The 24,658-nt window shown below is 38.9% G+C and overlaps 3 protein-coding genes across 3 annotated transcripts in view; 2 read left to right on the forward strand and 1 right to left on the reverse strand.

Annotated features, from left to right (window-relative positions):
- MMP26 (matrix metallopeptidase 26) overlaps nucleotides 1-24,658 on the forward strand; it is a 323,658-nt gene that overhangs the window by 117,101 nt on the left and 181,899 nt on the right. The gene's annotated exons all lie outside the window — the stretch shown is intronic.
- On the forward strand, nucleotides 9,095-10,042 carry LOC105542999 (olfactory receptor 52R1-like). The gene is given in 1 exon segment (XM_011984736.1): nucleotides 9,095-10,042. A coding segment is annotated over 1 exon segment (948 nt).
- Nucleotides 18,696-19,645, reverse strand: LOC105543121 (putative olfactory receptor 51H1). Its single transcript, XM_011984893.1, is given in 2 exon segments — nucleotides 18,696-19,039; nucleotides 19,042-19,645. Coding segments are annotated over 2 exon segments (948 nt in total).

Here is a 24,658-nt window from a genome sequence, read left to right on the forward strand (position 1 = left end):
GTGGCGTTCTCTGTTCTTCCTGAATTTGAATGTTGGCCTGCCTTGCTAGGTTGGGGAAGTTCTCCTGGATAATATCCTGCAGAGTGTTTTCCAACTTGGTTCCATTCTCCCTGTCACTTTCAGGTACACCAATCAGACATAGATTTGGTCTTTTCACATAGTTCTATATTTCTTGGAGGCTTTGTTCATTTCTTTTTACTCTCTTTTCTCTAAACGTCTCTTCTTGCTTCATTTCATTCATTTGATCTTCAATCACTGATACCCTTTCTTCCAGTTGATCAAGTTGGTTACTGAAGCTTGCGCATTTGTCACATAGACCTCGTGTTATGGTTTTCATCTCTATCAGTTTGTTTATGGACTTCTCTACATTGGTTATTCTAGTTAGCCATTCGTCAAATCTTTTTTCAAGGTTTTTAGTTTCTTTGCACTGGGTTTGTAGTTCCTCCCTTAGCTTGGAGAAGTTTGATTGTCTGAAGTCTTCTTCTCTCAACTCGTCAAAGTCATTCTCTGTCCAGCTTTGTTCCATTGCTGGCAAGGAGCTGCACTCCTTTGGAGGGAGAGAGGTACTCTGATTTTTAGAATTTCCAGCTTTTCTGTACTGCTTTTTCCCCTCTTTGTGGTTTTATCTACCTTCGGTCTTTGATGTTAGTGACATACAGATGGGGTTTTGGTGTGGATGTCCTTTATGTTTGTTAGTTTTCCTTCTAACAGTCAGGACCCCTAGCTGCAGCTCTGTTGGAGTTTGCTTGAGATCCACTGCAGACCCTGTTTGCCTGAGTATCAGCAGCAGAAGCTGCAGAAGAGTGAACATTGCTGAACAGCAAATGTTGCTCTCTGATTGTTCCTCTTGAAGCTTCCTCTTAGAGGTGTGCCCAGCCGTGTGAAATGTGACATATCAGTGTGCCCCTAGTAGGGGATGTCTCCCAGTTAGGCTACTTGGGGGTCAGGGACCCACTTGAGCAGACAATTTGTCCGGTCTCAGATCTCAAACTCCATGCTGGGAAAACCACTATTCTCTTCAAAGCTGTCAGACATGGACATTTACATCTGCAGAGGTTTCTGCTGTCTTTTGTTTGGCTATGCCCTGTCCCCAGAGGTGGAGTCTACAGAGGCAGGCAGGCCTCCTTGAGCTTCGGTGGGCTCCACCTAGTTGGAGCTTCCCAGCCACTTTGTTTACCTACTTAAGCCTCAGCAATGGCAGGGACCCCTCCCCCAGCCTTGCTGCTGCCCTGCTGTTAGATCTCAGACTGCTGTGCTAGCAATGAGGGAGGCTTTGTGGGCATGGGACCCTCTGAGCCACGCGCGGGATATAATCTCCTGCTGTGCCATTTGCTAAGACCCTTGGTAAAGTGCAGTATTAGAGTGGGAGTGATCCGATTTTCCAGGTGTTGTGTGTCACAGTTTCCCTTGGCTAGGAAAGGGAATTCCCTTCCCCCTTGCACTTCCCGGGTGAGGGGATGCCTTGCCCTGCTTTGGCTCTCAATGGGCTTCACCCACTGTCCTGCCCCCACTGTCCAACACACCCCAGTGAGATGAACCCGATACTTCAGTTGGAAATGCAGAAATCACCCATCTGCTGTGTCACTCACACTGGGAGCTAGAGGCTGGAGCTGTTCCTATTCAGTCATCTTGGCACAGATCAAGTGTCTTACTATATTGCCCAGGATGGTCTCCTGGGCTCCAATGCCTTGGCCTTCCAAAGTGTTGGGATTACAGGCATGAGCCACCACATCTGGCATAGACTGTGACTCTTTTATACAATATTCCATAACCAGAGTTTTGGTCCTTGCAGTGGTGAAAAACATCAAGAAGTAGCTTCCACATTAACTGAAGTCTTTCAGACTGGCTTCTACCTTAGCTCCCTGATGCTCACTTTTCACTTTAAAAATCAAGGCCTGTGGTAGATAGAATAACAGCCTTTCAGAGATTCATGACTTAATTTGGAAACTGTGAATATGTTATGTTACATGACAAAATGGAATTAGTTTGTTAGGACTACCATAATAGAGTATTAGAAGCAGTATATTTAACAACCAGAATTTATTGTGTCACAGTTCTAGAGGCTAGAAGCCCACTGTCAAGGTATCTGCACATTTGGCTCCTATTGTCAGCTGTGATAGAGTATCTGTTTTACACCTCTCACTTACCTTCTGGTGGTTTGCTGGAAACCTTGGCTTATAGATGCATCATCTTGATCTCTGCCTTGTCCACATGACATCCACATGGGTGTGTATATCTGTGATCAAATTTCCCCTTTATACAAGAACTTGGATTCTTGTATAAAGAATGTTGGATTAGGATCTCACTATACTCCAGTATGACCTCTTTTTAATTTAACTAATTATATCTGCAATGACCCTAAGTAAGGTCATACTCTGAGGAACTGAGGCTTAGGGCATCAACATATAAATTTGGAGGGGTTGGGGAAGAGGATAACTGTCTAATCAGGAAATGTAAATTTTACTTTTGTTTGTAAAAGTATGACTTTTACAAACAAAAATGACTAAGACCTTCACTACAATGTTGACATCAACAAGATTCTCTTTGAAATTAGTGAAAGGCAGAGCATAGACCTAGATATTTCCCCTCTAACCAGATTTGGTTTCCCTACATAAATGTGGTAACTCAGCCTAGATGGTGGAGAAAATGATGATGAGGGCACCATACTTAGGCAAGTAAGAAGAAATGAGGCAAGCAAAAGTCATCTCATTTTACACATGCACAGATCAAAACTGAGGAGGCTTAATCTTCTAGATCAGACCTGGGAATTGCTTCCTGATGAGACACAGAAGCAACAAAATATCCTTCCTTTAACTTAGGGGACAAGTACACTCATCCAGGGAGGTCAGTATATTATTGTGTCCCTCCTCAATAAAGAAAGATAAATGCAAACATATTGTGAGGTATTTTGAAAACCCACATGAGGTTGGTTACCATGAACTTGCAGCAGTAACAACCTGATATTTTGTGTTATTATTTCTAGCAGTTGCTCAGTGGTACAGGGATACCAAAGTATAACATTTTGTATGGTAGTTGTGATAGAAAAATAGATATCAAGGTTATTTATATTAGTATGACTGGAATGATGGACTATAAGTACTAATTTTATATGAAGGATTTTAAGAGAAAAGAAGATTGAAGGATATATATCTATATATACACACACATACATACATGTTATATTTAATTCTTTGTACATAATACCTATATTATATAAGTCTATGTAATATAATAAACTTAATGTTGCATATCATATGTAAATTGATATACATATGTAAGTAATGGATTATGTGGAATAACATGGGATGAATAAAAGAACTAGAAAAATGGATACTGTTGTTAAATGAAAAGATGCTCAAAAAGTATCTCTAAGCTTTGGCAAGTTCCATGCCATGTCCATACATGATTGACTAATGTATTTTGCAGATGGAGGTCAAAAAAAGTGAGGATATAAGAACTCTGAGGCTGCGGCCCAGGTTTCTACATATATTTATTGAAGTGTTCCAGAATTCTCATGTTAACATCCTCAACAACCTATTCTTTCATTGAAACGTCTTTTCTAAATATCCTTCTTGTCCTGCTCTTGTAACCCTACAATTACAGACTGAAGAGACTTTAAGTTTTTTGTAACCAACCTTTACTGGGACTCTCAATACTTCTCAGAATTCCTTGTACATCCCAATGGAGACTGGGCTTCAGCACAGGGCTGTGAGTCAGATTCCTAGTCCCCAAAGCATCTTGCAGAGGTACCAGCTTTGCAAAGACTCAAATGATGAGGGGCTTCTAGAAGGGCCAATCAGGAAGATTGACCTTTCTACTACACACTCTTTTTTAGCCTGCCTTTACCTACTGAACTTGAAAAGCAGTGTGCTTGAACTGAGAAGTACTTTCCAAAGAGCCTGAATGTCATGTCTGCTTGGAGTCACTGTTCCATTTGAAAGAGGGGAAGGGTCAGATGAGGAAATGCAGGTCTTACTCAAGAGGTCACATTCTGTTTTGGGGGAAAAGTCACTCTAAAAGAAATGAAGAAGAAAGAAAGAAAGTAAAAGGACCTGAACTTGGTTCTGCTTTCATTATACTGAGGATTTCATAAATAGAAGTCTAAAACAACAACTACAGAAAAATAATTTGCAACCAGAGATAAACCAAAAATTCCTATGACCAATGCCATCCAGATCTCTAAAATAATAAAATCTTGACTATTCCCTGTAACCTGGACTCTCTAGCAAGAACAATTGTATTCCAGATTTTGTAGGCTGATATATGAAAATGTATCATTAACTTTGTGACTATGATGATCACAATCCTACCACAAAAACATTAATGTAAAGCTGATAACCTTGGTAGTTTTTGTATATTTTTCTCTCTTTAGATGTATGTTCGGTTTTGTATTTTGTGAGCTGCATATTCTGAAGTCTGACTGCTTTGCCCCTTTTTCAAATAAGGGTTTTAAATACTCCTTTATCAAATTTTTAGACATCTAATCAATCATGAGATTTAAATGAAATCAGAAAGTGTTGACAAAAATTAAATATTTTAATACCAACAGGACCCTATTTGGTGATTGAGACAGAGAAAGCTCTATATAAGCTTCAACTGTTCAGACTGAGCAAAGAGAGCCTTCCAGCCTCACAAATTTTCAGAACTGACTGTGGCATGATCTCCATTGGAATTGCCGTTGCCTGTTTGTATAATGACCCACTCAGATTTGAGGGGCCTTGGAACAATTGCTACCTCAGTAAACCCTGATGCACCAAGAAATGCTGCACATCCTTATGAACCCCACATTCATTAAATAGGCATACTAATATGTATACACATGATGCTCAACCTCACACATCAGGTATGTAGCTGGGCATGTGCCTTCACAAAACCTGCACACTTAGTGACCTTGAATGCACAGTATGATGGTAGCACACTAATTATGCATATTGATAGCAAATGACTATTCATACTTTTGTACACAGACATGCTTATTCATACACATGCTCACACTCACATGCAAATCCAGTCCCTGATGCACATACCTGTCAGATATACACAATTTACATGATATATCAGCACACTTTCATATTGCACAAAATATCCCTTCAATTGTAAATATACATACTTGCACTAAAAATACATGCATATATAGACAAACTCACACTCATGTAGTATTAAAATTTCTTGCACATTTCTGAGCATTCAAATATCCTGCCTTTTCATTTGTGCATGCAGAGGAGAGAGGAAATGTAAGGGTTAACACTTCTAGCTTTAGTCTTCATTCTCAGAGGAGGCTGGTGTAAATATGAGGCAGCAGGCTCAGGGGGAGTGGTAGATCTGATGCTTGGGGGAAGTGAAAGGACAGACCTAGTTCTTTGAATAGGTCCTGATCTGGGGTCTCTGACATAGGCTGAATCCAAGAAACTTTTTAGAACTGCTTATGAGCATGCTGTACTTGGTCAAAGATACAGTAGAACTCAGGGCAAGTGGATCCCTGTGCCTTAGCCACCTCTTCACTTCCCAGAAAGCAGTATGACTTATGGAACACTAAGAAGCAGGAAAGCGAGAAACTGTGCAGAATGGCCTGACTCACTGGGAGCTTCAGGTCTAGAGATCAATGGCCATTGAGCTTCATTCTGAGAATGGGAGAAGACTCAGTACTCCCACTGTGTCCTCCAGGGTAAGCCTAGAAAGGTAGGAATACTGCCTCCACACAAAAATACTCCAAGAAGGAGGTTGGTTTTGAGCGTTACCCTGATCCAGTATTATTGGTTTTAGTTTCAGATACCTCAGTGAGAAAATAGAGTTTGAATTTCCCTGAAGCTATTTCTAAGCAGATCTCAATTTATTTTATCCTTTATCCCTTCTCTGACTTGAGCAACACCCTGACAGATGCCTGTATTTAGTTCCACATAATGGGTGCAGTAATTGAAGTCCAACAGAGACTGTGAGTTCTTTCTTGGGACTCGAACTCATTATCACAGGTAAAAGTTGAACTCTACTCTGTGAGAGAAGATGGTTCTTAGAACCAATTTCTTAAACAAAAGGTACACAAAGATTTACAAGTTGATTTTATTTTAGAAAACAGCAAGCTTGAATCTGAAGTCCAAAGTGTGATCAGTGGGGCTACAATATTTGAAAAGGACAAGGCATTTCAGCTCTCAGTATGCATTAGGCTCATAAGATTTCTAGCCTGTCAAAAATAAAAAAAAAAAAAAATAGCACTGTAGGGGAGGAAGGAGAGTTGGGCAAGAAGGGAAATTATATTGTTCATCTTTTCCTACCTTTTAGAGAATGTGCATTTCAATTTCTCAAAGCAGCAGTAGGCTCATTACCTGTGCTTCCCATATTTAAAAACCCCACACACTAGACAAAAATGGCCAAGGATTGGTTAGCTCTCTGTCCACTCCACATGACTTGTAGCATTAACTCTATTAAGTCTGCAAGTCTATGAGAAAAGAAAGACAAGGGAACTTTTAACAGTGAAGGCATTAGATTCCATGGGTCAGCAGAGAAAAGTGGAGAAAGAAAAGGGAGGTGCTTGGCAAGGGTCCCCATCTCCCAATTTGGTCTTGAGTCACAGGGCACTTCTGCTCGTCCATTGTCCACCAAGAAAAGAAAATTGGAGAGCAGAAATTCAGAGTCAGCAGAATGAAATGAGGAAGGCTGAGAGGCATCACTTCATGGGGCTCTATGAAAAGGCCATTAAGGAGACTGGGGAAGGAGTAAAGCAGAAGACAGTAACTGGTTTTTGCAAGGGCTGTAGTTTGCAAGTAGTTGGAAGACTCACCAGCCTCTAAAGCGGGCATAGAACAGGAGAATTCTCCATTTAGTCTCATGAGCAGAAGCTAATAAAGACATCATCCCAGAGAAAGCAGCACACACCCAGAGATGCCAGGAGGCCAAACTGGAGACTGTGCTAGAGGTTCCAGTCCAGTGAAGTAGCAGGGGTCCTGGGTGCAAATTCAGATCTGCCTCTAATTCAGCATGCAATTGGGAATGCCCTCTTCATGTCTCTTTGTCATGATAGGGCAGCAATCTCTGCTTTCCCCAACTCGAGTGTGTGCCCCAATTAATCGTTTTCTAGCACAGGTGGCATGAGTACCACTAAGAGCACTGGCTGTGCAGTTGTGCATCCAGACACTAACTCATTGTGTGGCCTTGGGCAAATTATGTCACTGAAGCCTATTTTTCTCATTGTAAAGTGAAGATACAGAGGTTTTGTGTATGTTAGATACAATAAAACTTAAAAGCCTGCAGTGCTGTATCTTGAAACATAGTCATTCCTTGTACAATGACTCAGAGATAATTGTACACTTTGATAAATTGCACCTTTAACCAGCACCTCTTACATTGCCTGGTGTAACAATGAGAATGGTCTGAGTGTGTTTCTCCAAGTGCCCTGAGCCTGCGGAAGTGTGTTCTCACAAGTAGACGGTGACACACAAGAGGAAAAGGGCAGGTGGAAGGAAATTCCCTGGCTCAAACAGAATATATAAAGAAGTTTGGGAAGACCAGACCAGACGGAAGGGATAGAACAGAGTGCCTGGACCCTATATAATATGTGGCTTTCAATTTTCACCATAGCTTACATAGAAGTATTTGCCTTGAGCAAACCTACAGCTATTATCTTAATAGGATGGTCAAGCTTCAGGTTTAGAGCAAAACTTAGGAAGTCAGAGTCCCATTTATCTCATGCTGTTATAAATCTTGGGAAAATTAGAAAGAAGCAAGCCCTCTTTGGCATTATGAGGCCCTTTTAAGGAACCATTTGGTCTAGGGAATGAAACATCTGTAAGTTCCCAAAGGCAATTTGTTAAGGAGCATTGGAAGGGATACTCTTCTTGCCTCTTCCTTTGAAGGAGGTAAGAACTAAGGATTTCAATCAAAACACAGAACAACTGAGCTTAAATAGTGAAAAGGTACTGGGTAAGAACCAAGTGAGCTTTGTGCCATCAATTCTGAGGTAGAAAGTAGTCACCACAGGAATCAGTGGGTAGAAGTAACCCAGGTAAAGCAAGTGCACACCAGAGGGTGGCATTCACACAGCAGTGCAACATTTAGAAGGAGAAATGAACATTACTTTCTTTTGGACACAGCATTAAGGTAAGGTCAATTGGATTTTATCAGAACATTTAGGATATTGTTAATCCAATCATGAGTCTATTGAATAATGATATTTATTTGTTATTTTCTCTAAGGATTTTAAAAATTAAACTCCTGCCCTGTACCAAGCACAAAGATACTATGTGTAGTGTAGGGTTCAGGGCAGAGTTCATGAAAAATTTACTATCTAGGATGGAAGCTGGCAAACTAAATCCTCTTTGGAGTTTATTTTTGTAAGTAAACTTTTATTGGAATTCAACCATACTCACTCATTTATATATTGACTATGGATGGTTTTACACCACCGTAACTAAATTGATATGTTGTAACTAAGACTGTGTAGCTCAAAATTCCTCAAACTTTTATGATCTGACTTTTTACAGAAAAACTTTGCTAACCACTAATTTGGGGGGGGGGCTACACTAAGGATAAAATATTGAATTACAGGTACGTAATTGATCAGTAATTTATCCTTCAGCCCAAGCCCTTATGGTAACTGCCCTTAAGCTAACTCAACATCAATACATAAATTTCTATAAGCATTGAAGCCACACTGGCTTCCTAGCCTGACAAGTTGTCCGAGCAGCTTAACAGAGGGATAAATAAGACCTGTGCGAAAAGTTGATATTATCAGCTGTCAGTTTTAAAGAATAGAAGGAAAAGAATTACTATGACGTTATTTGTCATGATTTTTTTCCTTAATAGATTCTGCTTTCAAGAAAACATTGATGCTTGAAAAACAACTGTACTTGCAGCGATCACATTTTGTTCTACCCTATTTTGAATGAGATACATATATATATAAAATAAAGAATAGTATCATTTTATGTTGCAAGATTTTATTTATTAAAAAAAAGGTTGAAATTATCCCACCTTATCTTTAAACTCAATTGCCCTATTACCCAATTGTCCCATCCAAAGGCATATCAATAATAACACTTGTTTTGATTCCTATTTGCAGAGAGTAGATCACTTTCCCAATGGAGAACATATTAACCAGCCCATGGTGCTGGCTTCAGGGAACAGCTCTTCTCATCCTGCGTCCTTCACCCTGCTTGGAATCCCAGGCCTGGAGAGTTTCCAGTTTTGGATTGCCTTTCCGTTCTCTGCCATGCATGCTGTGGCTGTTGTTGGAAATATCACTCTCCTCCACATAATCAGAATTGACCACACCCTGCATAAGCCCATGTACCTCTTTCTGGCCATGCTGGCTATCACTGACCTGGTCCTCTCCTCCTCCACCCAACCTAAGATGTTGGTCATATTCTGGTTTCATGCTCATGAGATTGAGTACCATGCCTGCCTCATCCAGGTGTTCTTCATCCATGCCTTTTCTTTTATGGAGTCTGGGGTGCTCATGGCTATGGCCCTGGATCGCCATGTGGCCATTGGCTTCCCACTCCGACACTCTAGCCTCATGACGCCATCGGTCGTGATTGAACTGGGGACTGTTGTGATGCTGAGAGGGCTGCTGTGGGTGAGCCTCTTCTGCTTCATGGTGTCTAGGATGCCCTTCTGCCAACACCAAGCCATTCCCCAGTCATACTGTGAGCACATGGCTGTGCTGAAGTTGGTGTGTGCTGATACGAGCATAAATTGTGGGTATAGACTCTTTGTGGCCTTCTCTGTGGCTGGCTTTGATATGACTGTCATAGGTATGTCATACATGATGATTTTGAGAGCTGTGCTTCAGTTGCCTTCAGGTGAATCCCGCCTCAAAGCTTTTAGCACATGTGCCTCCCATATCTGTGTCATCTTGGCTTTTTATATCCCAGCCCTTTTTTCTTTCCTCACCCACCGCTTTGGTCATCATGTGCCCTGAGTGGTACATATCCTGTTTGCTAATCTCTATCTACTGGTACCTCCCATGCTCAACCCCATCATTTACAGAGTTAGAACCAAACAGATCAGGGACAGAGTTACCCAAGGATGTTGTGAAAACGTCCCTTGAGTCAAGGGTCACAAAATGATCACCACTTAAATTGCACCACTGATCTAGGGACATAAACGAATATTTTTCAGACTACTACTTACCATAAGTGAGTCAGCTCTGTAAACAGTTGATCCGGAGGTAGATAACCCTCCAGAAACAAAAGCAACAATTTCAGGATGCCCAGGGCAAGAGATTTCTGAGACATGCCATAAAAACTTTGTTGGCCTCAGTTCATCATCACAAGAAAATAATAAGAATATTTTCACCTATTAAATCAGTGAATGTTTTTTTAAAAAATGTCAGCTTTCACAGATAATTAAGGTAAAAACATTATTTACACTACTAGTAGGAGTACAACTTAGTACACTTCATTTAAAAGAAATTTAGAAATGTAAATAAAATAGTTAAAAAGTATTCTCTCTATATGTATCTATATATCTATATCTATATATGCAATTTCCCCTCTAAGAATCAAAATTTTGGAAGCAAAAACCTGTACAAAGTAATGCATAAAATCATTATGCATAAAAACCCAACAGAAAACCAGTCAAATATTGTCCTGTTTTTTCCAATTCTGTGAAGAAAGTCATTGGTAGCTTAATGGGGATGGCACTGAATCTCTAAATTGCCTTGGGCAGTATGGCCATTTTCACAGTATTGATTCTTCCTACACATTCCATTACTGGGTATATACCCAAAGGAATATAAGTCATGCTGCTATAAAGACACATGCACACGTATGTTTATTGCAGCAATATTCACAATAGCAAAGACTTGGAATCAACCCAAATGTCCATCAGTGACAGACTGGATTAAGAAAATGTGGCACATACACACCATGGAATACTATGCAGCCATAAAAAAGGAATGAGTTCGTGTCCTTTGTAGGGACATGGATGCAGCTGGAAACCATAATTCTCAGCAAACTATCCCAAGAACAGAAAACCAAATGCCGCATATTCTCACTCATAGGTGGGAATTGAACAATGAGATCACTTGGACACAGGAAAGGGAACATCACACACCAGGTCCTATTGTGGGGGGAGGGGAGAGGGGTGAGGGGTGAGGGATAGCATTAGAAGATATACCTAATGCAAATGATGAGTTAATGGGTTCAGCACACCAACATGGCACATGTATACATATGTAACAAACCTGCATGTTGTGCACATGTACCCTAGAACTTAAAGTATAATTAAAACATATATATATTGTCCTGTAAGAAACCAGAAGAATCAATGTGCAATTGAATATTAGATGCCTTTTAATATCTGACATTTGCAACAAGTATCTAAAGATGTAGTAAGTGATGAAGATATGTTATGTTTAGAAAAAAGATAAAGAATTGTCTTTAAGACTTGATGCCAATTCTAAAATGGAATGCATATACACAAAAAGAGATTCAAGAAATACATCCAAATCAAAGTAAAAACTATTCTGAGTAGTGAGGCTTGTAATATTTTCATTTTCTTTTTGGGCCTTAGTGTATTTTTAAAAAATATCCTCAATTGAGAATGTTTAATTTTAGTATGGGAAAAAGTCATGAAAATAACAACAGAAACACAGGTAAGGGATTAATTCAGTGCCAAAGTTTAGTGAGATAAGATGGACAATCTGAGAGGATGACAGACAGTGGCATAGATGAGATCCATCGAAGCTCAGGGATCCAGATGTAAAATTGCTGCTGGATCCAGCTTCTTCAGGCTGCTAACTAACAATGGGGATCAGGTGAGCTGAAGTGCTGGTCTCTCTTTTCCAACATTTTCTTACTCCCCTAGGACAATGGATTTCAGAATGAAGCAGAAGTTTTTGGAAAGAATGAGGAAGATCTTCTCTTCTGAATGGAATATATTGTATGGTTTAAGGTGATAGGAAAGCTATTAGAAATTTTAATAACATATTTTCATGGTAATTTCTTTTTAATTAACATTTTAAACCATTTTTAAAAGCATGCATGCTTTCAATTCATTGGACTTGAACTGTCAACCTTTCACAGCACTTTCTGAGAAAGCCAATGAAGAAGGTTCTAGAATTCAAGGTCTTATGTTTCTAAAGCCAAAATTAGATTAAGGTGCTTTGAGTGGATTCAGGAGCAGGTTTGCCTCTTCCAGAAAAAAACAGATTATGTTGAAGTCTGAAGATATTCCCCCAAAAGAATGGATGTTCTGAGGAGCATTTTCATCCTTCCCAAATTTCAGAGTTAAAAGGACAATTTCTCTCTATCTGTAAATTAGTGAATGAGAAAATTTCTCTTTGTCTTTCTCTTTTTAAAATTAGCTTTCTTACTGTATAACTTGCAATGATAACATTTTAATGTTTCTATACACATTTTGATGAGTTCTAACACCTGTGCAGCCACCAGTTCCTCAATCAAGATGAAGAACATTGCAATCATTTAATAAAGATTTCTCCTGCCCCACTGTAGTTAGTCAGCCCCCTTCCACCTCAACCAGGGAAACTTTCATATGATTTTTTCACTATAGATTAATTCTTATGGTCCTAGGACTGTACATCAATAGAAGAATAGATGATTTATTATTTTGAGTCTGCCATCTTTCATGTGTATAAAGTTTCACTCAAGCTGTTGTGCATATTAGTACATTTCCTGATTTTGTTGAGCAGTATATTCCATATTTTCAACATGCCTTTACTAATATAGTGATGCTTCTCTTCTTTGCTCTAGCCCTTCTACTATTTTTATACTTCCAAACACATCAATGGCTCGTCTGTCTTAAGTCTTTGCTCTTATTTCTCCAGTGGCCCCAGTTGTTCTTCTAGAGGGCATTCTGGCTCCCATTATTATCCTTCAGATCTCAACTAATGCCACCTTCTCCTAGAGGTTTCCTCACCCACTTGTCTTCACCAGCTCCTGAGCCATGCAACTTTTCTATCAATTCACGTATCCTGTTTCCAACTTATCACTTACCACAATCTCAAATTTTTATTATTTATCTATCATCTGTCCCTATGACTTGAATATAATTTTCATAAGAGAGTAGTGCTGTTTCTCACTCATTTATTCTAAAACCTAGCACACACAAAAAAAAAGAAAAAGAAAAAAAAAGAAAGGCACGTGAATGAACGAATTTGAATGTTTCTGATTTGATACATTGCCTCAACAATTCCAGTACTGTCCAAAAGTTGGCATTTGCAAATATACTCATGCCTCACTCCCCCAAAACTGACTATAGTGCCAGAACTTTCAGTCTTAAGGACTCCTTTCATTGTCTGCACTGAAGTAACATTTTGAAGGAGGCTGTGTGATTTGGTTTGAATCTTTGCCCCCACCCAAATCTCATGTCAAATTGTAATCCCCAACGTTGGAGGTGGAGCCAGCTGGGAAATGATTGGATCACGGGGGCTGTTTCTCATGAATGATATAGAACCATCCCCTTTGGTTGCAATAGTGAGTGAGTTTTCATGAGATCTGGTCATTTAACACTGTGTAGCACCTCCCCTCTTACTCTTTCTTCTTCCTCTCTGGCCATGTAAGACGTACCTGCTTTCTCTTTGCCTTCCGTCATGATTGTAAGTTTCCTAAGGCCTCCCCAGAAGCAGAAACTGTTATGCTTCCACAGCCTGCAGAACTGTGAGCCAATTAAATCTCTCTTTTTCAAAATGAATTATCCAATCTCAGGTATTTCTTCATAGCATTACGAGAATGGACTAACACATTGTCAAATAAGATAGATTTGTTATAAAATAGCAAATTGTCTCTGACTCACCTCTTTTTATAAAAATTAAAATGTTTGTAACATTTTAAATTCCTATTCAAGCAATATATTAAGCAATTACTCTGCACCCAGCATTTTGCTGGAGAATGGGGATAGAATCAGGAATGAAAGAAACTGACAAACAGAGCATCTAGTTTGTGTGATTTCTACCCAAAATCAAAATACTGAATTTCTATAGTTTTAGCTCCAATATTGAAACTATTATTTAAGATGTGTTGTACTATCATGATTGTAAGCTACCTTAGGTAGCTTCCTTACAACTTGAAGATTCCCAGTGTCCATGACATGAAATACGTAACTAACCTAGAGTGTGTCTATACTCATTCACAAAAGCTCTCAAGTGAGTAATTGAGTGAGGGACTCCATTTTCCATGTGTTAATGGGCAGAGTCACCACAGTGCCTCTCTTCCCTCAAATAACACAAATCTATGATCATAGTGACTAAGAGAGGCCAGATAGAACATCTCAAAGGTGGACCCCAGTAAGTCAGCTTACTGTGGTTTTCAAACATTACTCAGAATCATACTGTGATGTCAGGGTTCAGTTCTAGAGTATTTTCCAAAGGGCAATGCCTCCTCAGTGATGTCTACTCTGCACAGAACCAAGCACAGTGCTATTAGGATGCTGACATTTCATACTCAAATCAACAAGCATTTTTTGACCAGTGGCTGTGTACCCAGTGCAATGCGTGGTGCCTGGGATGTAGAGATAAAGTTTACAGGTCTTCCTTAGAACCCTACCTCTGCCCTGCTACAGTGCCTGTTCCATTCTACTGTCATCATACTTACTGACTTCTTTATATCCTAATGATCTGGCTCTGTGTGTGCCTCTGTGTCTTATCCACCATGAAGAAAAATGTTGCTTTATTTACCTCAGATGTTGGCAAATCCTAACACAGAGGAGGCATCAATAAGTATGTGGGAAGCAATATCTTTCTATTCAAGGGAGGTGATAGGCACATGCCAGTAAAGACCTAAAACACATACTTTCAATACTCTGCATGTTAAGTATTTTAAGACAAAAATAAAATCCTAGGCCCCCAAACCATCTGAATGGATCCCTCCTCTCAACTAAGGGCATTCTAAAGTTAACCTGTCAATCTAGTTCAAGCCATGATGAGAAGGTGAAGTCAGGCATGCCTCATTACCATTAACATCAACACAGACCTTAAGACTGGTAGAACAGACTCTTTAAGACTGGTAGAACAGACTCTTGAAGTCTGATATGAAACATTTCCAATTTGTCCTCTCTGAAACCAGCTACCTGGAGGTTTCATCTGTGTGATAAAACCTTGGTCTCTACAACTCCTTATATTAACCCAGACAATATATTCTACTGATTCCAGGTCATTAGATAATAATCAATTGCCAATCAGAAAATCTATGAATCTGCCTGTGACCTGGAAGCCCCCACTTTCAGTTGCCCTGCCTTTCCAGACTGAACCAACGTACACCTTACATGTATTGATTGATGTCTTATGTCTCCCCAAAATGTATAACACCAAGTTGTAGCCTGATCACCTTGGGACAGGTCAATAAGGCCTCCTGAGGCTGTGTCATTGACATGTCCTTAACCTTGGCAAAATAAACTTCTAAATTAATTAAGACTTGTCTCAGATAATGTTTGCTTTATATTATTGTTGGCGTTTATGCTGTGTGGGTAGGCCTATGGCCCAAATCTCCCCAAGAAAATGACTAGGCTGAAGGCAGCAGGAGTGTGAGGTCCTGTTATCCCACCTTGACATTAAAAATTTTAATGTTTAATTTTGGCCTACAAATCCTGAAGTCACTGGCTCTTCCTACTCTGTCTACTGAGGTCAGAGGTTTGAAAGCCAGAGAGGGAAGGAAAGAAAGGCCCAGGCAATGTGCTGCCTGATTTTGCAGAGCATGGCCCTTCCCTTTACTTCGTCTCTACCCCAGATGAGGCTGGGCTCTCAGTTTGTGGTTTTCAGTTCTCCACGTGTCTATCCTAAGTGTGGCCATCATGGAAAACATGTATAATATGTAAATGAGCTCATCCAAATATACCTTGTAGATGAGGAAACAGAAACCAAGGAATCCAAGTAGCAACTTTGGGTTTCTTTCTGAGCCAGAAAATAGAAAAACTCAAAAGGTGGGAAAACAGTAAACACATAAGTAAATAAACAGAGCCACTAGGTGGGAATTGAGTCTCTCTAAGAAATCAGGTAAAAGTCTTAAAGAAATGTGTAAGCAAAAGGTTGTGGACTACATAACTCTGAGGAGGAATTCACATTGTCATTCAATTTAATGATGCCCCTGAAGTTGTAGAAAACTGTTCCGTAGGGAGAGAATAAAAGATAAATTTTACTTGTGCCAATTTCTGCTTCTTGAATGTGCCAGCTCCATTTGAAATCTCATGCTTTGAAAAAAGGACCAAGGCCTACAGGGAAGAAAGAGAAGCAGGATGCCTTCTCACTCTATCTCCCCATGTTAATTGGTTTCCTGACTGAGTAGAAAGGGCTCAGTGGATGTTTAAGCCAGATTTGCAGCAGGAGTTCTCTTGGCACCAGAAACAGGGCAATCATAGCGCACGGTCTCTGCAGCAGGAAGGTATGGACAAGACATTAGGAAGGGAAAGTCTGTTCCAGGAGGGGTAAATGTTGCTCTGGGAAAGGAATAGAGAAGCCTAACATGTGGTCACATAGGCTGTGGACCAACTGGGATGGTGGTTTGAGTTATCAACTTTATGAAGATAGTTTTATTGAATAGCACAAGGCGTGGGGAAAATTCATCCATTCATTCATTTCTTCAGGAACTTCAAGGAACTCTTTAATGTGTCTTCTGTTTTACTAGCCCTCAACAGCCATATTTAAAAAAAAATTTCATAATTAATTGAAGTTGTTTTAAATGTGTCCACTAAATCACTCTTACTACTGCATGCCCAGCACTTAGTGGCCTGTAATGGCATAAGTATTAATAGGACAAGTTCATTTGTTACATGAAGAAATACGTGAATGATGAATATTGTGTTCTAAAGAGGTCTCACATAGCATTTTTAAAAGTGAGTAAGCCCCAGTATTGCTTCTCTGGGAGCTCTCGCTCTCACTGAGCAGTTGGCTCATCGACAATGGCAACTCGTCTAGTAGCAGCTACAGAAGAAATTAGCCCTGAGGTATTATCCTTTTCCCAAGGTTCCTGGACAATAGGGCTGAGATTGCCTTAGGTGTAGCAAAGGAGGAGAAGCACTGCAGAAGCAGGAGACCTGGCATCTCCCAGGAGTCCCAGCTCAGGCCTTTCCACAGTGTGTGACTAGAGAAGTTTCTGCCGTTCCTTACTCCATCAAGTTTGTCTCCATTTCCTCTCTTCTCAGAATAAGGCAGCAATCAATGATCAGGCGTGCCTACATCCCAATACAGAGAAAGCATTTATGTGTACACAAGGAAGCCTGTATATTTATAAATTCCTCCTTGGCAGGGGTACTTGAGTGCACAGATCTATTGAAAAGGGGTCTGAAACACAGAAAACGTTCTATTCAAAAGTAGGATTTTTCTCAAAAGTAGGATTTTTTTTTTTTTTTTTGAGCAGGAAGAACATATTGAGCACCCACGCAGGGCATGGAGAAGACACAAAGCCTAACACTGAACTCGGTCCTTACGATTTTGTACGGAGAGATAGACTTGTAAAAAATTAGAAATGCAATTCATTTGGGCCAAACAATACAATCACATATTTTGAATCTAGCTCTGTCACTTGGAAACTGTATGACCTTGAATAGTTACTCAATGACTCTAAGTCCCATTTCCCTCACATGTTAATGTTGATTAATGCTTTTTCCCAAAGTTGTTGGGGAAATTTACTGATATGCTCTATAAAATCTGCTAGCGTATTTTCATATTAACAAATTAAATGTGATATTACAGTGTAATAGGTAATTGCCTTGTAATTGCCTGTATGCATCTTTTTCTACAGAAAAATCATCCAAAGTTTGAGCAGAAAATTGCTGTATTTTCCCCTGTATCTCCATGGTCTAGCATCATGACTGGCATTTCATCAGTGTTCAATGAATATCTATTGAATGAATAAGTAATCACTCTAGCAACTTTGTTGTATAATGATTAACACAATTCCTAAAGCATGTACTAGACTCACTGCACAGACATATTGCACATATACCCACATTTGTGTACCTTCAATTTTTAAATTTCTCTATGCTGAGAATCTTCACTTGCCTTACACAAAACCCAGGAATAACTTTACTCAGTAAAATTTTACTGCATCCTCTAGTACACAGCAAAATTAATGTCACTTATGCTGAGTCAAAAGAGTAAAGGCAGAACACCTATTAGTCTACTAAGTATGTGGCAAGAAACTAGAACTACGATAAATATGTAAAAAAGTGATGCCATAGAAAGGGAAAAAAGTATGCATCAAGGAACCACAGATATGCCCACTTTTATTTCATCACAGATATCCATTACCAATAACTGCCTAAACATAAAGATAAATTTTTGATCCTATAACACTTTTCCTTACTCAAAGAAAAATATATATATCAGATACCAAGACCTTTGGTCTTGCTATAGGACTTCTTGAATCTTTCTCACTGTAATTATTGTTAAATTGATAACCAAGGGTAAAATATAACTTAATATTTTATGAATAAGCATACATAAGTGTTATCTGGATGAATGTGATAATTTGTTCTCACTGATGCTCATCTCCAGTGTCAAAGAAAGGTGTGAAGCTACTTAATGAATTAGATTTAGATTTTGTGATACTATATGTTAAAATGCACACATTCCAAAATACGGTATATACAGAACAAAAATGATCTGTTATGTATCTTCACCCACAAGCCTTACCCATTCCTGCATTTCCCCAGATGTACAAAATTTGATGCACCGTAACTGTGGAAAATTAAATAATTAATTCTTCCAGTGGATACTTACTCTACTTCTTACACATGATTCTATTCTACTAGACCCTATTTTTTCTCCTCTGGAGCACTTGAATGATCCTTCTTCGAATCTGCTTGGTCTTCACACTGTAGGCAATGGGGTTTAGCACAGCGGGGAGCAGTAGGTATATATTGGCCATGAGCATGTGCACTACTGGTGATAAATGTTCCCCATATCTGTGAATCATGGAGGCACCAATGAAAGGAACATAGAAGAGGAACATGGCAGACATGTGAGAGAGGCAGGTGCTGAGGGTTGTGAGCCTTTCACCTCTGGAGGCAATGCCCAGCACAGTCTTCAGGATGAGTACATAAGACATTAGAATGAGGAGGGCATCGAGCCCCAGTGTGAAGATGACGACATGAAGCCATAGAGGCTGTTGACATGGGTGCTGGCACAAGCTAGCCACATCATATCTTGGTGAAGATGATATGAATGAGACAAGACATTGGAATGGCAGAAGGGTAGATGCTTTATAAGGAAGGGCACAGGGAAGACCACACAGATTGCCCGGATGAGGACAGCTATTCCAATCTTTCCAATAACACTGTGAGTGAGGATGGAAGCATAGTGTAATGGGTTTCAGATGGCCACAAATCTGTCAAAGGCCGTGGACACTGGGACTCCTGATTCTGCTATTCCAAATACATGGATGAAGAACATCTGCATGATGCATGCATCAAAAACAATCTCAGGGGCATTAAACCAGAATATGCTGAGCGTGGAGGACAAGGTGGACATGGAGAGACTAACGTCAGTGAGAGCCAAGATAGAGAGGAAGTAGTACATGGGCTCATGGAGACTCGGCTCCACCTTGATGATAGCTAGGATGGTACCATTTCCCAGGAGTGTGAGTGTGTAGAGAAATCCCAGGGGAAAGGCCAATCATGAGTTCTTGTCTGGGATTCCTGGGATACCTGTCAAGATGAAACTATGGCAGTTGGCATATGATGCATTCAAGTTCATCATGTTGTTCTCACCATCAGTGGGGCTAGACTCTTCCACTTGGTTCGCGGCTCCTAAATAGAATATATATTCTCATATGCACAGAACAATGGCTTTATGAATACATAGGTAGAATAGCAGAGGAAAGAATAAAGTTAAAAAACAACTTTTAGATGATACTTGTAACACTTTGTCTTTTTCCTTCCTACACAGTCACATGTGATTACTTCCCTTCTCTTGGAATAAATTTCTTCATTTGAAAAATGGAAACAAGAGTAAACATCCAGTGTTTAGACCGTAAAGAATTTTGCTGTCTCCTTTGATATATCCTCCTCATATAGTTTTCAAGGTTTAGCAGAAAAGAAGTAGACATAACCAAGGTCTTAATAACATAGAGCATATTGCTAAATGATTTTTAAAAACCCCACTAAAAAACCGCACAATACCATCACAACACACCCACGACTATATACAATCCCACTGTCATCACAACTTACATCCACATAAATCCATGTGTATGAGGATGTATGAGAATATTTTATATATATGTATATATATGTATATACATATATGTATATATGTATATATATGAATCTATATGTATATAGATACATATACATATAGATACATACAGCTTCCAAGTATACACATACATACTTCTATATACACATACACGTAAATATACTAGGTTGGTGCAAAAGTAATTGCAGTTTTTGCCTTTTTTAAATCTAATATGTTCGTGTGTGTGTATATATATATATAGAGAGAGAGAGAGAGAGAGAGTATGTATCCTGGATATCTATTGTAAGGATAATTGTAATGAATTACATATGCAAATAGACACATTATTGGATGAAATTATTCTATTTAACATTTAATCTTTAGAAATTTAAACAATTTATAATTTTCCATAGTCTCATTTTAAGATAGCTAGAAGAAAATAAAGCTTATTGGCTCATAAACAACCACATATAAGGTATAAGGTAATACTTAGCCCAGTTCTTTCAGGCTCCCTAACTGATCTTTCTGTATCCATGAGTGCCCCTTTCTAATACATTCTTCATTCGGCAGTTAGACTAGACTTTTTTAGAACAAATATAAATCTCATTTATTTATTTCAAATAAAACTCCTTTAAGGGTTCCCAATGTACTTAGAACAAAGCTCTAAATCTTTATCTTAGCCCTCAATGTAAAGCGAGATTCAACCCCTACCTACCTCTCTAGCACCGATTCACACCATTTACTCTCCCCTTCAGTCTCTTTAATCCAGCCAAATTTGCAGTCTTTAAGTTCCTGGGTCCCAGTGAGATACTTCCTGATATAGCGTTTCTCCATGAATTCTTTCCAGGTTTTTATGTTTTTCTTCACCCCTCGTGAAGCTCTTCTTTGCCTAAGCAAAGCCTAGCTATCCTTCCCAATTATGCCGATTCCAAATACCCACAGTAGCTTAAGGTTTCCTCATATGTTGTTTTCATATTTTGGGGCTCTTCCTTCTTATCAGTGAGTATAGTTAAACATTGTGTATGTATTTGTTTAATGTCCATCTCTCCTACTAGAAGTTAAAATTTCCTGAAGTAAAGGACTGTTTTATGGTTCATCACCTCATTGAGCATATGCAAGGCATTGTTAATTTTTTCCATATTAGTGCAATTAAGACATAAAACAATGAATGGGTGAATATGGATGACTGAACGTCAATCTTCTTTCAGAAGAGAAGTCTTATAATCCCTCAAACTCTGTTCTGATCTCCTGCAGATGAATTAAAAATCTTCAACAAAGAGAAAAATCTATTTTTCTAAGAGACCACAGACAAAAACTTAAAATTGGGAGTCTGTGAGAGGTACTATGGTGTCTTTGTTCTCGCCTAGGTACTTGCGGGAAGAGCGAAAAACATTTCAAAATCTCGTCTGGGAGCTCTGAAGTAGGAATGAGATCAGGCATGTAAGAACAAGTAGTTTCCCTACCTTTTCTGCCTCGTTTCTTTGCTCTAGGATGAGGATTTTCTGTTAGAAAAACGTGACTGCTAATAAGTTATTTTACAGATTTGGGTATCTTAGACACAGAAGAATTTTTGAAAGGTAGTGTAGTCCACTCATACTTGTTGTGTTGTGTCTTTCTAACAAAATTTGGGCCCCTCGCTCCCAGAAATCACAATGGTGAGATCTAAACAAAGCACTTTGTGATGCCTGCCTAACCTTCTGCCTGCACTCTGAGGAGGGGTTTTGTTTTACTTTAAATGTTAAATGAGAGCCTTCACTTGTTTGGGCCTGCTGTTCTGTATCCACAGCCATTCTTGTGGTTTTCAGGTGGGAACGACCAGCTGGTTCATCCCTACTAGTGGTTTTTCTTGGGACCTACTTGAAAAATCTTTAACATTCCTGAAGTCCTGAGGACCTGCTGAAACCCTGTTCTTCCATGCAAATAGTTGATTCTTGTTTATCCCTGATGTTTTACTGTTTTTGACTCTGATTTTCCTTACCTGAATCAGTGTTTCACCCTCATCTTCTTTTTTTCATTCTTATCTCTATTCTTCATATTCTTTCTTTTAATCTTCTTTAATTTCCAGACACCTCCTTTCTCCATCTCGCAATGAAATTCTTATACATTCTTCCATTCCATCTTTATTTTATGCCTAGCCTTGCACTACATCCTCCCCATAGTGTATGTCTTCTTCTTTTACTCCTAATAACAACACCTGCATTTTACCTTTTCTTTCCATCTTTGCTTTCTACCACCACATGACACTCTATACACTATTCTCATCTGTCCTTATCACATTCCTCTCTAGAATCTTTGTGAGGATTTAATTTAAAAATGTCCTAAATAATCTTACACAGAGCTTGCTATGTAGAGGACATGGAAAAAATCTTTTAAGATTAATTTATTACCTTTATCAACCTGGTGCTATGGTTCAGAATTAATTTGGTTTCTTTCCTTTCCTGAGACTAGCATGTAGAGGCCCTTATAAGACTGCTCAAACCTCTGTTGATGTCTAGAGTCATCAAGATTCTCCAAGAATTTCACAACTTCTCTGAAAGAACTCCCATGAAGGGTGTTTTGTAGTGCCACTTGAGCTATACCTTCCTAATTTCCCTAAGGATTCTAAACCCTTCCTTTATCTGTCAAACTGTCCTCTATTCAGTCAACATTTATGCAAAATTTTTCTTCATTTTAATTTTATTTGCATAGTCTTAGCCAGGTGTGAACTCACGTACATGCACACAATTGCATGTGTATGCATGCGCAAACACACACTGATTTGAATCATATTTAATCACTAAGTAAGATTTACAGTTCCAGCCCAATTTCAGTGGAGGTCTTCTCACTCCAAAGCCAGTCTCAGTCTCAATGATGACATAGTGTTGCAATTTGCCATGAAACAGAGCTGGAGTTTACTGTTGTTTGGAATGGATAGAATGATTGTCTGGACTCTGCCTATCAGGAGCATCTAAAAAAATGTTCTTTGAATTTGCTGAACTTCTTTGGTTTTCTGAATTGTTATTCCAATACCTCATGTATAATTTCTTGCATTTAATTTAATGTATTTCTCTGTAAGGATGTTTTGCATTAATGAGGTAATTCTTAAAAATACAAGAACAGCTGGTTTCTCTAATCTGTGCCTTTGTGTGGTCAGGCCTTAAATTGTTCACAGATCCTTTCTATCACATCTTTATGCCCTTTTGATCTCATTTATTTTCCATCACAGGCATATTCACATAATCACAGCAGAAAACAAAAGTCCCATATAAACAGTTCTTGTGGTGATGCTTTAGTTTAGGCATGATTGAGATTATATGACTGAAGGCTATTCATTTATTTTTAATTTCTAAACCCATTTCTTCCCCACTGTGTACTACAACCGAAAAGAGACAATGCATGCTATAAACATTAAGAGCTAGGGCTTTATAATGTGTGTCAATACATTTTTAATAAAAAATTGTGAATATTTCTGTCTGAAATACTGTTGGGGATAGAACTAAAAACACACAAAATGCTTGATGCAACTCCCCCTGAGTGTTAAACTGGTGGCTTGAACTTCCCTGAAGGTATCAGGCCTTGACTCCTCCATGTCACAGAAACTAATGCCACTGCTAGAATCAACTTCAGAAAGACTCCTATATTATCCCAGTAATTTCCTATTATCGGGAGCTTAATCCATGAAAGGTCTTCCTGTCCATATCTAAAATGGTTAAATATAATAAAAAGAACAGAGTTCATGAGTCTTATATACCGTGTTTTAATTTACAGTTTTAATTTTGTCAGCTCGTTGGACTTAGGGAAAGTTATTTAACCACTCATTCATTCAGCATTCCTTGTTAGCTATTATTAAATGAGTTCTACTGGTGAAGTCCAGCTATTCCTCCTCCTTCCCGTCAGTATTTATACAACCAAATAGGCCTGATGGAAGTCATATAAGCATATTGACTATTATCATTTTAAATTTATTTATTAATAAAATTATAAATTAATTGCCAAAGGCCTCACATATTCTTTCATTGCTTCCAAATTATGACACTTTATTTTTTCCTCTGCTTGATTATCTCTACTAGCATCAGAGATCTGGTTTCCTTTTTCATTAGGAAAAAGAAATTAGCCAGTATTTGTCTAATTTCTTTGCTTAATTTTAATGCAAAACACTCTAAAGCATGAAAAATAATTATTAGGAAGGGAAATTTCCGCTGAAGTAGAACTAATGAAACCTCTTTGCTCAAAAAGGGGGAATATATGAACCAAAAAAAAACTTTAAAAAAATTGACTCTATGAAAACTAACTAAAACAGGCAACATGTTGAGAAACATTCATTCTTGAAAGCCTTTACAACTTCAGGCCAAAATACCACTCTCCTGCCATTGTCAAATTATTATTCTTTTCCTTCTTCTTCTTCCTCTGACTCCCCCCCTCTCCCTTTCCCTCTCCTCCTCCTCCTCTTCCTCCTCCTCCTCCTCTTCCTCCTCCTCCTCCTCCTTCTTCTTCCTCTTCTTCTTCTTTTTCTTCTTCTTTCTTCTTCTTCTTCTTTCTTCTTCTTCTTCTTCCTCT

This window comes from Mandrillus leucophaeus, unplaced genomic scaffold (assembly GCF_000951045.1).
Source record: "Mandrillus leucophaeus isolate KB7577 unplaced genomic scaffold, Mleu.le_1.0 Scaffold1065, whole genome shotgun sequence".
NCBI classification, from domain to species: Eukaryota; Metazoa; Chordata; class Mammalia; order Primates; family Cercopithecidae; genus Mandrillus; species Mandrillus leucophaeus.